At 35.6% G+C, this 15,977-nt stretch overlaps 1 protein-coding gene across 1 annotated transcript in view; it reads left to right on the top strand.

Annotated features, from left to right (window-relative positions):
• The window catches only part of GBE1 (1,4-alpha-glucan branching enzyme 1), a 106,722-nt gene that overhangs the window by 35,202 nt on the left and 55,543 nt on the right, over positions 1-15,977 (top strand). Inside the window, exons 6-8 of the mRNA XM_026045014.1 lie at positions 667-802; positions 3,024-3,114; positions 4,018-4,227. Coding sequence (XP_025900799.1) covers positions 667-802; positions 3,024-3,114; positions 4,018-4,227 — 437 coding nt within the window. The remainder of the gene's footprint in view (positions 1-666; positions 803-3,023; positions 3,115-4,017; positions 4,228-15,977) is intronic.

The raw sequence follows: 15,977 nt of genomic DNA, 5'->3' as shown, positions 1-15,977 counted from the left end.
GTTGTTATTGTTGTTATTGTTATTAGTACTATTTCTATTCTAACTTTCCAAAACCTTGCTTAAAAATAAATTAGCAAATGGAAAATAAGGGTTTTTTTAATTATTTTTTTTAACTGAGAAGAGGGAGCTGTCAAAAAGACTGTTGGAGAAAATGGCAAATTTTGCTAGTTTCTTGAGAAAAGACTTTCCTTTAATAAAGAAAATCCAGATAAGCTGTAAATGCTCTATTTTTTTTAAAGAAGGAGACTTTTAAGGAGACTTTTGTCATCAAGTTCAATTCTCTGTAGTCTTAAATATTTTTAAATAAAAAATTAATATTTAAGCTTTCTAAAAATATTTTTTTAAACAAACTTCACAGTAGTCTTAAAGCACTGTACTACACTGGCTGTCATAAATTTACACGTCAGTGTACTTAACTGGGCCACAAAAAAATGTCAAATCAAGAATGTCCAATTTCTTCTTCACGATGAACACAGACGAATATAAAATACATCTTTGCTTTAACAGTATTCACTGCCTAGTTATTTCTGCAACATTTCATTTTTTGGAAGAAAGAAAAATAAAGAGAGGGGAGATGCATCGTTTTGATATTCCTCTTTATTTGTGCGAACTGTGTGATAATGACAACACTCCTATTGTGTTCTAATAACAACCGCTTTATTATAGCGCAGACACCGTTCCCCCAGGAGATTGAAAAGCCTGAGAATCTATGAATCTCATGTGGGGATTGCTTCTCCAGAAGGGAAAATAGCTTCTTATAAAAACTTCACATACAATGTGCTACCTAGAATAAAGGATCTTGGTAAGTAATGACAAAGATTGCTTCAGAGATAAAATTTTAGTGCATCTCTGTTACTATTAGATAAAGATAATTATCATGTGCCTGCAGCTCTGTGTTTGTGTTTTCAGACTGTGTATTATAGAAATACCTTATTTGTTTGTTTATTTTAGGGCGGCAAAAGCTATAAACAATGAAATCTATGAAAGAGAAAAATGGACTCAAGTAGAATGTAGGAGTCAAATTTGATTCTGCAGATTTTTTTTCCTGATTACAGTGTTATTCCAAAGCCTGGATGAGTATTGTAGGGCAAATTGCTTTCAGCATGGCTTGTTTTTCTCTTGGAAAAAAAGGAGCATTATTTGGGTGATAGTCATAGGAAAATAATGTGTTCTTAATTGTTTCCACTAATGTACATCTGGCTGTTAAGAGAAGACGAATATCATGATAGAAATGACTGCCCTTTTTGCTTACTGGATGTACTAAATTATCCCATAACAATTACTGTACATATCAGAATGTGGTGAACTTTAAGCATGAGCAATTCTGTTTTACTAAAGAACTTCTGGTAGGTTGAGGGGGGCTGTGTGAAACAGCTGGCATGATTATCTCAAGAAACATAGCAAACTGTTTGTTTCAATTTCTGTTTAATGGTTATTTTTTTCTGCAGTATCATTGCACTTGTTTCTGTAACATGATGCCAGTGCTTGCTAGCTCTTTCTGCTTTGTGATGAAGTATATTTTGTTGCCCTTAAATGTAAAATACTTGAGACACCTCTAGTATACTGTCTATGTACACCTACTGTTTGCCTTCATTCACCAGGATGCCTGAAGAAGGAGTTAATATGTTTGTATGAACTTGTCTATGTTCCACAGAGCATGGCTTTTCCTTTTCAGTAAAGCTGAGCTGGCAGGCAGAAAGAATGAGTTTGCACATTTGGAAGCCTTCAACAACAACAAAGGGACATCACATTTTATAGTTGTGTCTCTTCCTACTTTCAGTCTTTCCAGGAGGCCATGTTTAACAGGATTAAGAAACCTTTCTGCTTTATCCACAGATTTTTTTCTTTGGGGAAGAAAAGTGCCAAAAAGTAAAAGCAATATGGAATTAGTTTAGACATAGAGAACATATAATATTCTTAATAAAACTCTGGGAGTTAAATTTTTTTCATGATTTTATGTGTTTTCTTAAAGGCCACTTGATTCTTTTAGTTTTGAAATGTCTTAATATGAGGACAAGCCTAAAGAGTTCGATATTTAAGAATGCTAAGTTATTAATAGTTTGTAGAAATATGTACCAAGTAGCAACATAAACAGCTAACAAATAGAATGAGATTAATTTGATGCTATTTATATTGTTTATTTCAAAAAGGCTGTAAATAAAACTAAGCTCAATGAGCCTGAGTTATGAAGCAGCAATGAATCTGACAAATTGTTGAGTTCATGCCAACTGCCTTCAAATAATAACACATTTGTGGCCATACAATTAAAAAGAAACAGTAAAACGTTTATACTGCAGAGTAATATGAAGATATGGGTTAAGAAAATAAAGAGAAGTGATATGTGGAGGGTGTTTTAACAGGCTGTAGGTTGAACCTTAAGTTTACCTTTTGCTTATAATCCTTTTTTTGCTAGTTAGCTGGGGCGTTTATTCCCTGGCATTAAAGAAAGCTTAGTTGTGTGGTTAAATGGTCTGGTTTCATCATTAGTATGTTTTCCCTTTAGATTTCCCTACCTTAATATTGCACCAAAGTATTTTGAGTCATACAAGACACAAAAAGTCTCCTATCCTATCCTGCTTTGCTGCCTTGGTTCTTCAGTAAACTGAAAATAATTGAACAAATTAAATTTCTTAAGCCATATGTTATAATACATATAATCAGTCTCTTTCTGTTTTGGAGAACTGTGTTGTTTGTTTTCTTTTCTTTTAAGTTTTTTGCCTTTATTTTCAACACTACAAATATCAAAAATGAAGCTGAAGTTCAGGACATGCAGATTGGCATAGTTAATATTCTGAAGTCAAATTAAGATTATATTTGCATATCATTTGCTGCATGTTAGAACTGAGAGCTTCAATTCAATGCAGTTAATTATATGTCGATCACTTGACAAGTTGACCTTCCTGTTTTTACTGAAAATCTATAGGACTATATTAAGATAGAACTATTTTTTGAGAGGGGCTTAACTATCCTTAAGGCAGGGCTATATATTTTTGTGTGTTTATTTTATTTTTATTTTTACATAGGATATAACTGTGTTCAGCTGATGGCTATTATGGAGCATGCATACTATGCCAGTTTTGGTTATCAGGTCACAAGCTTCTTTGCTGCATCCAGGTAGGTTTAGATGCTCTTACTCGTTTTGTCTTCTTTTGCATCACCCACCATCCACTGAAGATGTTTAAACTTCAAGTGTTTAATGGAAAGAGAAAGCACTGGCTTAGGTAGTACTGTAACACTCAGTAAATCTGAAATCATTTTGACATAATTAGCAGCTGTTCTGTGAAAATGTTTGATATATGGTACCAGCAAGTTTACAAGTAACATCAGTCATACTGTATGTCAACTTGTCCGTCTTTGGCTTTGTTTATGCATGGATTTTGGTGCTGTGGAATTCATGATAGTAATACAGAGAACTTTTATGTTGCTTGTCCTTAATAGACTTCTTTGAAATAAAATCATGACTTGTTTGTTCTGTGGGAAATATTTCTTCCCCATGTGTAAAGCAGCTTGCATTTAATTTGAGCGTTGGAGTAAAATTAGATGGAAAGTGAATTAAGGTAATTGCTGAGAAAGTTATGGCAAACCTGAATGTTGTGGTTTTTTTGTTTGTTTTATTGCATTGAAGCTAGAATGAAAAAAGGACAAATTTAAATGGACAGAAAGTTTGACTGGCTTAAGTAGTTGAGGGAAATAGGTGCTTCAGACTAGAGACAAATTCCTATTTAAAAGAGACTTGAAAATAATATAGTTCCTAAAACAAATAAGCAGGAAAGCATCAGATAAATGTTTTAAATTGCATTAGGTGTTTTAGTTTCCCTCAGCTGACCAGAAAGGAAGAGTAAAATTGGCTTTCTTGGTTGTTTTTTTTATTCTTGTAACAAATAACTACTACTTAAGGGGTGAGGAAAAAAATAACCTTTGTATACACTATATGGTTACAATAACACAATTAATGTATTGATTGTTAATCAGTGTTCAGATTGTGCTACTCAATATGATTCATTTTCACTCTGGCAGCCGTTATGGAACCCCAGATGATCTGAAGGAGCTGATCGATGTTGCCCACTCTATGGGCATCATTGTTCTGCTGGATGTTGTGCACAGCCATGCATCAAAAAACTCTGAAGATGGTCTCAATAAATTTGATGGTACAGATTCTTGTTTCTTCCATTCTGGTCCAAGAGGAACTCATCAGCTCTGGGACAGTAGACTTTTTGACTATGCAAAGTAAGTACCAAGTATGTTTTGAAGTGTTTTAGTGATAACTATTTCTTACCAGACCTATTAAAACTGCACAGTGACTGCTTGCAAATAGTGTGGCATTTGTAGAGTTAGATTCACTCAGTTTGTAAGTACTTAAATTCAAGACTGAATAAATAGTATTTATATTTTTTGTTATTCCTCTTTTCACCTGTGGTTACTTATATGTACGTATGTACACACATTTGTATTTTGTAAGTGTATATGGGTTTGTAAAATAGGTGAGATGAAGAAATGGTGTTGACCCAGGCCAACTAACTCTTGAAACTGAACTTCAGAGTTTGACTCTAGAAATTGAATAGTTTCTAGAGATGGGTCAGCAGTTAATGCAGAGCAGAGGCCACTTACAGCAGGCTGACATCCTCTTAGAGAGAGTAAGGAACTTAGTAGTGTCTGTGGGGTCTGTTCCGAGCTGTGTACCTAGGGACTCGTCTGGGCACAGGTAGTTGGGTAGTACAGATATGGCATGTGTCAAACAAGTTGCTAATGCCAAATAATGATTAATATTGTTTACTTTATATTCTCTGATGTGCTGTGGGAAGTGACATTTATTTAATGTGCTAAATGTTTCAGTGGCTTGGTTGGGAAGCAACAAACTTTGTTTTTCTCTTAAAATGGTGAATAGTTCTGCGTCCTGCTTTTGAAAGACATACGAATCTGTTGATGGGGTTCCAAGAAAGGTGCTGCTCCTCACTTCCAGTGTGGCTGAACATATTTTTCAAAGATGCAAATAAAAACATGCATGATGCAAACATGACAGCTACACAGATTAATACCAAGAGCAAAAAATGTCTTTAGCCATGTAATACACACACAATGCCCACATAAACACAGAGTGCCTTCACAGAACATTAACGGCCCAGGTGGCCAAATCCTGTTTCTTCTCTCCAGTTCATCAGGCTTGAATTTCACTGACGGAAATCGTGTGCAAATCTTGACTCTGGATTTGCAAATATACTGGCATATGCAGGTCCCCCAAGTCCATGCCCAGCACTGATCCTGTCTCACCCTGTTGTCAGCTCTAGCCTTGGGTCTTGCCAGAGCATGATCTTCTCCTATTCACTGATCCAGATTCATTTGCCTTGTAGATCTCTCACATGCATTCCAAAGAAAGCCGGCTTAAACAGAAAATAAATAGGACTAAGGCTCAATATGATAATAGGACTGACTAAAGATTCAGTGTTCAGATAGAGAATCATACTGTCAGGCAGCCAGCTTACATGTGGCACTCTTCTTCATTCCCGATGCTTGTTCCTCCCTGAACCGCCTTTGCCTGCCTTTGACCATTCCCATAAGAAGTTTGACATGCCCTAAGTTTCACGCAGCACAACACCCTCCTTAAAGCATTTCTCTAACAAATTTTACACATTCCTACACATGCCCTTATTTCGTGATATTTGCCTTTTCCCTTTTGCAATCCATGGTGATCTTGTTTTTCCTTCTTATCGACTACAAAGTTCTGATTTAACCTTTTGAAGGTTTCGCTCGAGTGGCTCCTTTAGTGGCTCCTTGGCACGTGACTTAACAGATCAAAGAGGCCAGAACTCTTATTTGTTGAAGTTTCTCTGTCTGTGAGTTCAATTGACTGTTTTTCCTGAGTCTCTCTATCTTTCATGTTAAATTACCATTAACCACATAAGCTTACATTGTGGATATCTTTTACACCTAGGAGGAGAATGCCGTGGTGTTCAGCAAGCTGCTAAAAAAATTTTGCACTCATCGCTTATATTCTTAAGTGTGACAGTTTCATAACTTATGGGCACTGTAACTGTTTAAGAAGGTCACTTTTGAAAAAGTAATGTTTCATAGCATAGGTCAACTATTTAATGGAGACAATAGCACAGTAACTCACCTGTTCACTTAAACTTTAAGTGACCAGTGTAATAAGGGACTGCGCTGCTCTTGATTTACTTTTTATTTGGGACAGCTTTGATTTCCAATAGCTTTATTTGAATTGTGATTTAATTATTATAACAAATGCATTTTAATTTGTCAAATCAGCACAGTTTCCTGTTTGAGTTACTTCCTAAACAATAGCAATACGGTAACATTTCACACTTTATTATGTTTCATACCTGGGTATAACCAAGCTGGTGGCACCAACTTCTCCAGCAAGGAAATACAGTGAATACAATTATGACCCTTTCTGTATGACAAGCAGAAGGAAGTTGTTCTGCTTGGGAAAGAAATCATTTAGAGCATTGAATGTTTTGGAAAGATTTGTAAATGAAGAAACAGCAAGTTGCTTTCTAGATAGCACTTGGCAATGTTAAGCATTTTTTGAGAACTGGAGAACTTCAACAGGCCTCTCTGATCAGTGCTAAGGGCACATATTGAGGACGTATACTGCTGCATAACTCTTAGTATTATTATTTATATGTATATAATATGTTAATTATAAGTTATTGATGAGTAAAAAGTGATGCTCTAAATCAATGAGGGGTCTTTGTATGTCATCTCTTTTTCCCTTCCCTCCCTTGAGTAAAATGCTCAAAGTATATTTTTCCTTTTTTATATTTTGGAGGAGAACAAAATTTCCTTAAAGTATAGGAAGCCATGCAGTGAGCTGTGTTTTGTCATTAACATCTTCTTTAGTCTTAATGTTTGAAATATTGCATATTTTGCATATATCTATAGACAAAGATTAACATTTCAAAGATCTAACAATGATGTTTAGGTTACTCAGAAACAAACAAAAAACAAACAAAAAAACCATATCCCAAATCCAAAACAGAATTGGGAAAGAACCAGAAAAAGTTGTTATATTCTTCCATTTGCCTGACATGCCATTCTAATTTCATTCTGATAAAGAGCAGCTCTAGTCTGAAAAAGAAGAGAGTATAAAAACCTGTGGGATAGATTCCTATTGCTTACTCATGTTCAAAGTTTGCTGAAAATAAATGGCACTAAGTATAATCTCTTGCATAGTATACAGAAATACTTGCTTACCGAAACAAATCTCTTCAGCCTGCGTAAACTTCTCTCTTGTTCAATACTCATACTAAATCCCTCCTCTGCTGTGCTGGGAAGAACTGTTAAACCTACAGGTACTTAATCATCAGACACAAAAGATGCTATATTTACTTTTGCATTGAGAGGAACTAATTCTATGCCGTGAAAGAGATTAAGAAACAATTGCTTTATCAGTTTAGTCTGTCCACATTTGGTGTGAAAGCCAAGACCTAGAGAAATTTGTCTCACAAGGTCTGTAAGATTATTCAGTTGCCTAGGAAGGTGACAGTCAAGGCTTACTATAACAGAAGGTGGCAAAACTGTCTTCCCACACAAAGCAAAATCAAAGGAATATATCAGTTGTGTAATTTAAATACTTTTAAACCTTCATCTTAAGTAATATTTGTATAAAAAGAGTTAACCCCAAGAAAAGATACGGTATAACTGCTGAAAAGGCAACCTGGATCCTCTCTCAGTACTCTAACAAAGTAGTGCCATTTAAGAAGGAGAAAGCATGTTTTGTATTGTAAACTTCCTGTCAAAATGCTTAATAATCAGTAGAATAACTTATGAATCTCTGTTTTTTGTAACTGTTGTATAAACTGTTTATAACTTATCCTTGAATGTTTCCTACTTTAATCAAGAGGAGAAAAATTCTTCAATCAAAAAAAAATTCTTCAATCTTCATTCTTCAATCAAATGTGTTTTATTAAATACCTTCAACTATCATATGTCAACTGTCAAGCCACAACTGTCTTGTTTTCTTTCTTTTTTTTCCCCTTCCCTCATTCCCTACCTCCTCCTAGGCCCATTTTGAATCCATTTTAGAAGTAGGAACTTATATCTTTTGTCATTGTTCTTAATAAAATGAGACTTTATATCTCTGAAGGGGGATCTTTTTACCCCTACACAGCAATAAACCTGAGCACATGGGCAAAATTTAAAGTCAACTCAATATAGGAGGAAAAAAAAAAATCACAGGAGTCATAGAGGGCTTTCCCTTCTGCTTTTAGTTACAGAGTCCTGCTTCCCTGACTGCAGCACTGATCAGCTAGAGACTAGGTTGTTACTGGGATCCTTGGGCCAACAATCAACCTGAGACCCTCAGCCGCGTTGCAGATGATTTTTATACTGTATTGCATTAGGCTTTACCGCTTGTTTAGTGCTGGTATATTATTTTGTCACCAAACTGTAACCAGGGGGAATCATTTGGCCCATCCACGTGCTGATTTTGTTTTGGTTTTGCTCAGTGGTATATTTTCCCTCTGTTTGGGGGATAAATAAGTGTTGTAAAGGAACTTCATTTTTTTCCTAATTTTGTTCCCATTTTATGATTTAATTACTTCCCTTAGGCTTTTGTGCCCACTTCAGTTTTATAAAGCTATGCCTAATACCTCTAAAGTGATGCTCGTGCTAAAGGTGCTTTGAAACTGAGCAAAAGTGCATTGTCCCACAGAATATATTTTTATGGACAACAGATGTACCCATCCTTGCTCTCTAACCAGATTTTACCTGCACCTTCCTTCTTACTACTTGTTAAGCTGTTCTTGAACTCTGGGAAATTATAATTCATATATTGCACTTATTTCAGTTTCCCTTAAAATAGGTTACGAACTTGTATGATTCAGAAACCTGCTTTTAGCCTGTTATCAGTGCAGCAGAATTAGAGCAGTTACCTGAAGAGTGATGCACATGCTTATCCCTCTTTTAGATATCCAGTCCTCCAGCTTCCTCCTCCAAGCACTGTGGGTTGCTTATGGTTTTTGTTCAGTGTTCTGTGTTCCAGACTCCTGTGGATACCTTGGATGCTTGCTCGCATCTGAAATGCAAGTGCACCTATGTTTGGACACTGAGACAATGCCCTTTTCTGCTATCCAGGATTTAAATCCTGTTTAGACCTAAGGCTAAGGTACAAGAAGGAAAGGTCCATTGACATCAGGAGATATTGGTATACTTCACCTGAGAATTTAATTCCTTAAATTAAGTCATGTCGATCCCTTCCTGCAGCTTCTGTTAGGATCATTATTTTTTTCCTTTAAATAGATGTTCTCTGCCTTTATTTTTTATTCCTTTGTTCTGCTGATCAACTTTGCCACTCTATCTGGTCATTAGTCTTTCTACTTTGTATTTGCACTAGACTTCTACCGGCTGACCTAATATTAGTAGATAAAGTGAACTGAGAGAAGTTCCTACCAAAACGGATGTTTCATTGGAGGACTCGGGTATCTGGGCTCAAAATTCTCTTATCCTAACTGTTGAGGGAAATTAAGGGCTAAATAAACCTACTGGTGAATATTGAGCTGTCACCAGTACTTGTGGAAGTGAAATTGCACAGTTCTTGCCTTTTGCAGGAGCATCAGCATGATTTGGTTGGAAAGAAAAAGATACATTACTACTTAATCCCTCTTTTGTATTTTAAGCTAATTTTGGTGGATGCCTTATGGGGTGCTCTATTGAAGGTTGCAGTTCCTTGCTTAATGAGCTTAAGGGAAGTCACTCGTATTCCCAAAGACTTCAGCTGCTTTTTTTTCCTGCTACTTTGACTTTTACCTTCCATGTCTGCTACTTAAGAGTTTTAAACTTCATATTGCCATCCTGAAATGTAGCAGTCTTTATTTCATTTTCTACAAAAATTAATGTTAAACTGAAACCTGTGAAATAGTGAGAGCTCCTGACCTTTTTTCTTACAGTTGATGCTCAATCTGAAAGATTGCTTAGAAAATGTAAGAACTGTAAAATTTATGCAAAGCAGTAGGATATGGAAAATGTTTTTCAGTGTCACAATTTAAATCTATTTTTAGTTGATTAGTCAGAGTACAACTGAATGTGCAATTTGGCAGAGTGTCTTTCTCATACATATTTGGAATTGGCTTTAGAAAATGTTATATGTAGTAAGAATTGGTTCATATTGTGAAATATTTTAGTATTTGTGCTTACCTTTAAACAAGGAAAGTAGACAAAGCTCAACTATTTACCTTTAATCAATACAAAATTGAGGTTATACCTCATTTTTTCAGAAACTGCTTAAATAATAACCTTTCTACAAATTGTATAGTACACAATTACTGCAGTAATGCATTTAAATGTTCTTAGTGTTTATATAAATGTTCAGGAAATAAATTATGTGGATGAAATCATAGTATCTAGCAAAAAAAAAGAAATAATAACCTGAATGTTTTGATTATGAATGTGCTCAAATTCTTTTACATTAAAAAAATTGTGTAAAGCATACTAAAGAGCAGTAAAACTTGTAAGTTTTCAACGCGGCGGATAAAGTGTAGGATAAGTTAATATCTTATTTAATTGCCTTCCCGAAGAACTGTATTTTAACAAGTGCAGCAAAATAGGGAAATACTGCATATACTGCATTGTACTTAACATTAAATGTTTGCACTAACTCTGTACTTTAGCTTTTTCTATGCATTTCTATGATTTTCTATGCTACAGTTTTGTATTTTGTTTATTGAAAGATAATAGGAATTGATCTGTTTGTAAACTGTTTTTTACCAGATAACTGCTTGCTTTTGCAATCATTTACTGAATCTGATTTTATAAGATAAAATTAAGGGTCTTTAAAGCCTTCTACTTTTTTTTTTCTTTTTTTTTTTTGGAGGTGTGGAGGGAAGGAGGGAGGAGAGGGGCACAAGTGGGAGTGGGGATAAAGGCAGTAATTGATTGTATAAATCTTTCTGACATTTGTGCTAAGGTTTCTGTAATATTTCCGAGCTGCTCTATCCCATGGTTCTGAAAAGAGAAATTTGGAATATGTCCAGGAAGATTGCTTATGTTGGGGGGGTAGCAAGCTGGAAGTGTGAGAAGAAGAAATCTATTAGCTGATGTTATTATAAAAAGTGAACTTGCCTTGCATTTTCAGCAGAGATGAGTAAATTACTGTCCAGGACATAGAGTCAATATCTCAGAAGACACTCATAATGTCTTTACTAGATCATGACTGGTAACAGATCTATTAACATTTCTGACTGTCTGTAAATTTTGTTCTCCATTTACTGATCTGGCATTGCTGCCAGCAGTCTAGTGGTGAATAAGAGAAGGGTGGACTTTTAGTCAATAAAATACAAACAGCAGAGATTTCAGGGGTTCAGCATGACGTTCCCTGTAAATGCACACGCTTTGGTCTTAAAAAAATACATATATATGTGTGTGTGTGTGTATATTTTTGTGTGTATATGTATGTGTATATATATTCAGATATAATTTTCTTGCCAAATACCAATCTAAATGCAAGGATGTCCTCAACCTTTCATGCCTCTATATATTATGGAAAGCATTTATTCCTTATGAGATTGATTCTGCGAGGTTCAAAGATGGAGAAGTGAGTGACATAACTAATTACTGAAAGTTTTATGTTTTGGTTTTGGCTTTTCAGGCTAATTACCTTTTTAAAACAGACAGAAGTTTGTCTTTTAATAGTAAAGATCAATTGATAATCACAGAATGGTTGAGGTTGGAAAGGACCTCTAGAGATCACCTAGTCCAACCCCCTGCTCCAGCAGGGACACCCAGAGCACGGGGCACAGGGCGGCATCCAGGCAGGTTTTGAAGACCTCCAGAGAAGGAGCCTCCACAGCCTCCCTGGGCAGCCTGTGCCAGGGCTCTGTCACCCTCACAGGGAAGAAGTTCCTCCTCACCTGGAGATGGAGCTGCCTGGGTTTCAACTTACAGCCATTTCCCCTTGTCCTGTCACTGGCCACCACTGAGAAGATTTGGCCCAAAAAATTGATATTTTCCTGGAACATCTTTATTATTTTTTTTTCCACAGTTGCCATTGTTCTGTGGAAGATATTGTTCACTGCATCTGTAAATAGAAAAGTCTTCCCAATTATCGATATACTTTACTATGGGGAAACTGGACATTTAGTGATATATTTATGTATTTTATGAGGTACAACAGTAGTAAGGGGAAATCTTAAATGCTTTCTTCTCCACTTTTCAGACCCCACCAATCCTAGTGCCTTAGAGTGAACAGTTTTATTTCTTCCCTTTTTAAATGTCTTGCTCTTCATCAGTCCTCTTTTTCCTAGCACTGGTGCTCTTTTTCTGGGAAGGGTTCAAGATAATACTCAATTTAAGAGCTGTTAGACTTAATTAGAAGTGAATCTCATGTTGAACAGTAAACTACTTGGAAATATTTGAGATCTCAGTTCAGTTCAGAAGTTGTGGATCACCTAAGGTTGTAGGTGTTCTACTTAAATTGCCGAATTTGCAGGGATTGTGAAATGCTCCCTGCATCCTGAGATGTTCTAGAGTGCTCGATGTTCTAGAGTACTAATGTAGTTGCATGCTATAGAGCAACAATTTTTTCTTCTTAATTTGTGGGTTGATTATGCAAATAAATATAATATTAGGACAAAAACTTTGGTAAGAAAATAACTTTTAAATGTTCATAAAAAGTTCTCAAAGCTTTCAGTGTGTATTTTACTTGCACAGAACATGCAATGTGGGTACTAATATTACCCAAATTATTCACATACTTAAAAAATCCACATAATATTAGCACTTCTGAAGACTTTCTATTTTTGAGATTTTCCTTATTATAATAGAGGTTCCAGAACACAGATTTTAAAATTGTGGTTAATTGTCTTTAGTATTTATATTTACTTAGGGAAGCCCTCTGAGGGGGGGGAAAGCTTTAAGAATGTTAAATTTCATTAGAATAAGTATGCGCCAGCTTTGTCTCTAAGGCCCTTTTTATATTTAAGTGTGTTATAACATAACCTTTACTAAGTAATACTTGAGTTATTCAATTTTTAAGGCAAATAACTGAGTGTAATTTTTGATATTCGTTAGTTTACTCTGTCAGGTACAGATATGGCTAGACTAGAAAATCCGTGTGGAATACTGCTATTCCAGTGTGCTATTGCTAGATGCACAAAACCTTTTTGTAGTCATTTTAAGGGAGTTTTTTTCTTTTGTGCAAATGACATTTTGGTGAAGCTATGGGACTGTATTCATAAACATCTATAACTCATTGGCAAAGAAAACTGATTAGTGTAGAATTTAACCTACTAAATTAAACCCATGGATCTTTTCAAAACGGAGAGAGCTCATATTGAAATGACCGCACATATACAAGGAGATAGATGAAAAGTGTTTCTTTTTAAGGTTTAAAAGAAATCTGGTTCTTGATTCTACATCACTGAACTTGTTTGTTTGTTTGTTTCCCTATTTTAAAAACTGAACGAAGAGACTGCTCCTGTAAGCTCTTCCAGGATGTATGAAGATCCTCTGGGATAAAGGCTTGCTCTGTCTTTGCTCTATCTGCTCGCTTTCTCTGTTTCAGTCAGCTTCACCTACCTTTTTGTTCACTAAGTTTACAGTGCAAGTGTAATCTGCTTTTCAGGGATAGGGAGAAAGAGGTCTTTTAAGCTTTTCCATTTTAACTGAAAAAAATGGGGACTTCGACACCTAAGGAAAGATTTCTTTAGTCACAAATACAGGTAGACATACCTGTTATTGTAAATGCTTATAGCCTCTGAGTCATTTGTTTAGTCTTGTAATATTATGATATCGTTAACTTTATAATCATAGCATAATAAATCCTGATTTTATTTTTTGTTTCAAAAAAAAAAAACCCTTCTTTGTCATTGCACATACATTGCACATAGTGTTTCCTATGCATGAGCAATTTCCTATGCATATAAGCTTCCTGTGTATCTCCAGCCTGAACTCTGAGGAGCAGAACCTCCTCCTAGGTCTAACTGCTCTTGGCTGTGAGACAAAAGCTTGGAATACCTTTTCTCTTCTATTTATAGTCACTCTGTCATGGTTATTTTTCTAGTACAAGTCGAGTTTTATTTTTAGCATTGCTACCTCTCTCATATTCACAAATAATTCAAAAAAGTCCTACAAAAACATAGGGAAAGTAATTTTTTCCTATCTTTGCTTTTCAAAGGTGTATCCCTCTAGACAGGAAGAGAGGGAAAAGAAAAACCCTCACTCAATAACTTAGGGAAAGTGTCTGTGATGAAAGCTTTTATTCCTGCAACATAGGAGTAACCACTTTTTGATTCAATTTGATGTGATTCCTACTTTAATTGAGGAGTACTTACCAGAGGAGAAGTGCAAGAAGACCTGAGAACATCCCAGAAGTGAAGAAAATAGAATCTTCTTTTCTTTCAAATCTATCCACTTTACTCAAATCTCAAAATAATTGCATTTACCCTCTCCTTTAAAAAACTGCACTGTTGCTTACTGTAATCTCAAGGCTTTTGGAAACCTTACTCTTCTGAGAATCAGCTAAGCAATGGTAGCTACTCTAATTAAAGAGACTTGCTTTCTGAACAGTTCATCTCCAGCTAGAGCAGTATCCGTTACTATTACCAGCTTTAAGCACTAGACAAAAAAAATGAAGTAAAAAGCCCTGACATTTTGCATGGCTGTTCAGTCTTTTGTAGGCAGTGATCTTAAATGGTGGGTTTTGTTAGCTGCATCTTCGGTTTCTTACAGGGTTAATATCGGGACTGGATTGGAATGAGACTCTGAAATACTGGAACATAAACAAATTGAGAGGGACAAGCCACAAATATTTTGTGTGTTTTTTTTATAAGATTACTTAGGAATGACACATTCCTTCCTGTTCGACTGTTGCATAAAGTCCATGATGGCTTGCTGTTTTATTTATGCTTTTACATTGCTGTTCCATTAAAAAAGCTCTCCTGAAGGCGCTTATCTAGATCAAACCAGTTTAGCCTTTAATTCCTTGCTTGCTCTGGTGCAGACCTTAACTTTCCTAAGACTCAAAGAGGGGCATGGTGGGATAACTTTTAGCAAGTCAAGTAATCTAGAATTGTCTCAGTGTCATATTGTCTGTGTATGTCCAAAGGTTACGATTTAGTGTGCTTTCAGTGCATTTCTTGTAGTAATCCACTTGGCTTGTCTTTTGTGATTTTGAGTGTCTGAATAAATATTTCAATAGTTACATGTTTATTCACTCACTCATTTATAGTGCAGGTCCTTCCAGATCTCAATACAGAGTTTGACTTTTCTGTTCATGTGTCCGTAATGGAGGTCTAACATCAGACTGCTGCTTACCCTTGCATGAACCTGAGCAGATTTTAAGATTTGTATTAAAAAAGCAAAACAGTATTGCATAACAGTTGTGGTTCTTCAAAGTCCTCTTATCCACGTGCTCTGCATTCCTTTTCTGTGACAGGTTCTCTCCCTGTTCCAGCTGGGTCCCAAGAACTTGTAATGTCAGTCACATTTCCTAAGCAAGGACTTTGTGTTAGCTAGAGCAGAAGCTTGACACCAAATCTGTGGTCTAAGCCACCTAGTTAGAGAGAGAGACTTTTTTCTTTTAATCTTTCATATTGGACCTTAAGTGAAGCTAACTCTGAAAAAAAAGATGTAATGTACAGTCACTTGTATTATTTAAGGTACTGCAGTTATTCTGTGTGGGTTTTTTTTTTTTTTTTCTTCTGAAGAGTCATTATAAGGTAAAGCTGCTTTGGAGAGCAAAGATGAAAGGTTACAACTGTTTGGTTTAGCACTGTCAACATCTTTGCTATACCTCAGGGGATAAATTGACTATTTCTAAAATTGTGAATTCTATTCAGATAGCAATGTGAGCATAACCTAATCAAAGGAAAGAGCAAGGTCGTGATATGGATCCATTTCTCCTTAAAACAAACAAACTCCCAGAGATTAAGTGATAAATAGCAGCTAATATTTGGCAAGAAGTGGGGAAGGAGAAGATCGTGATAACAGAGAGGAGAAATTTTATTGTGGGAAATAGATCTACAGGT

This window comes from Nothoprocta perdicaria, unplaced genomic scaffold, assembly GCF_003342845.1.
Source record: "Nothoprocta perdicaria isolate Ctin4 unplaced genomic scaffold, notPer1 scaffold_394, whole genome shotgun sequence".
Lineage (NCBI taxonomy): Eukaryota > Metazoa > Chordata > Aves > Tinamiformes > Tinamidae > Nothoprocta > Nothoprocta perdicaria.
This window is presented reverse-complemented; position numbering and strand designations above follow the sequence as displayed.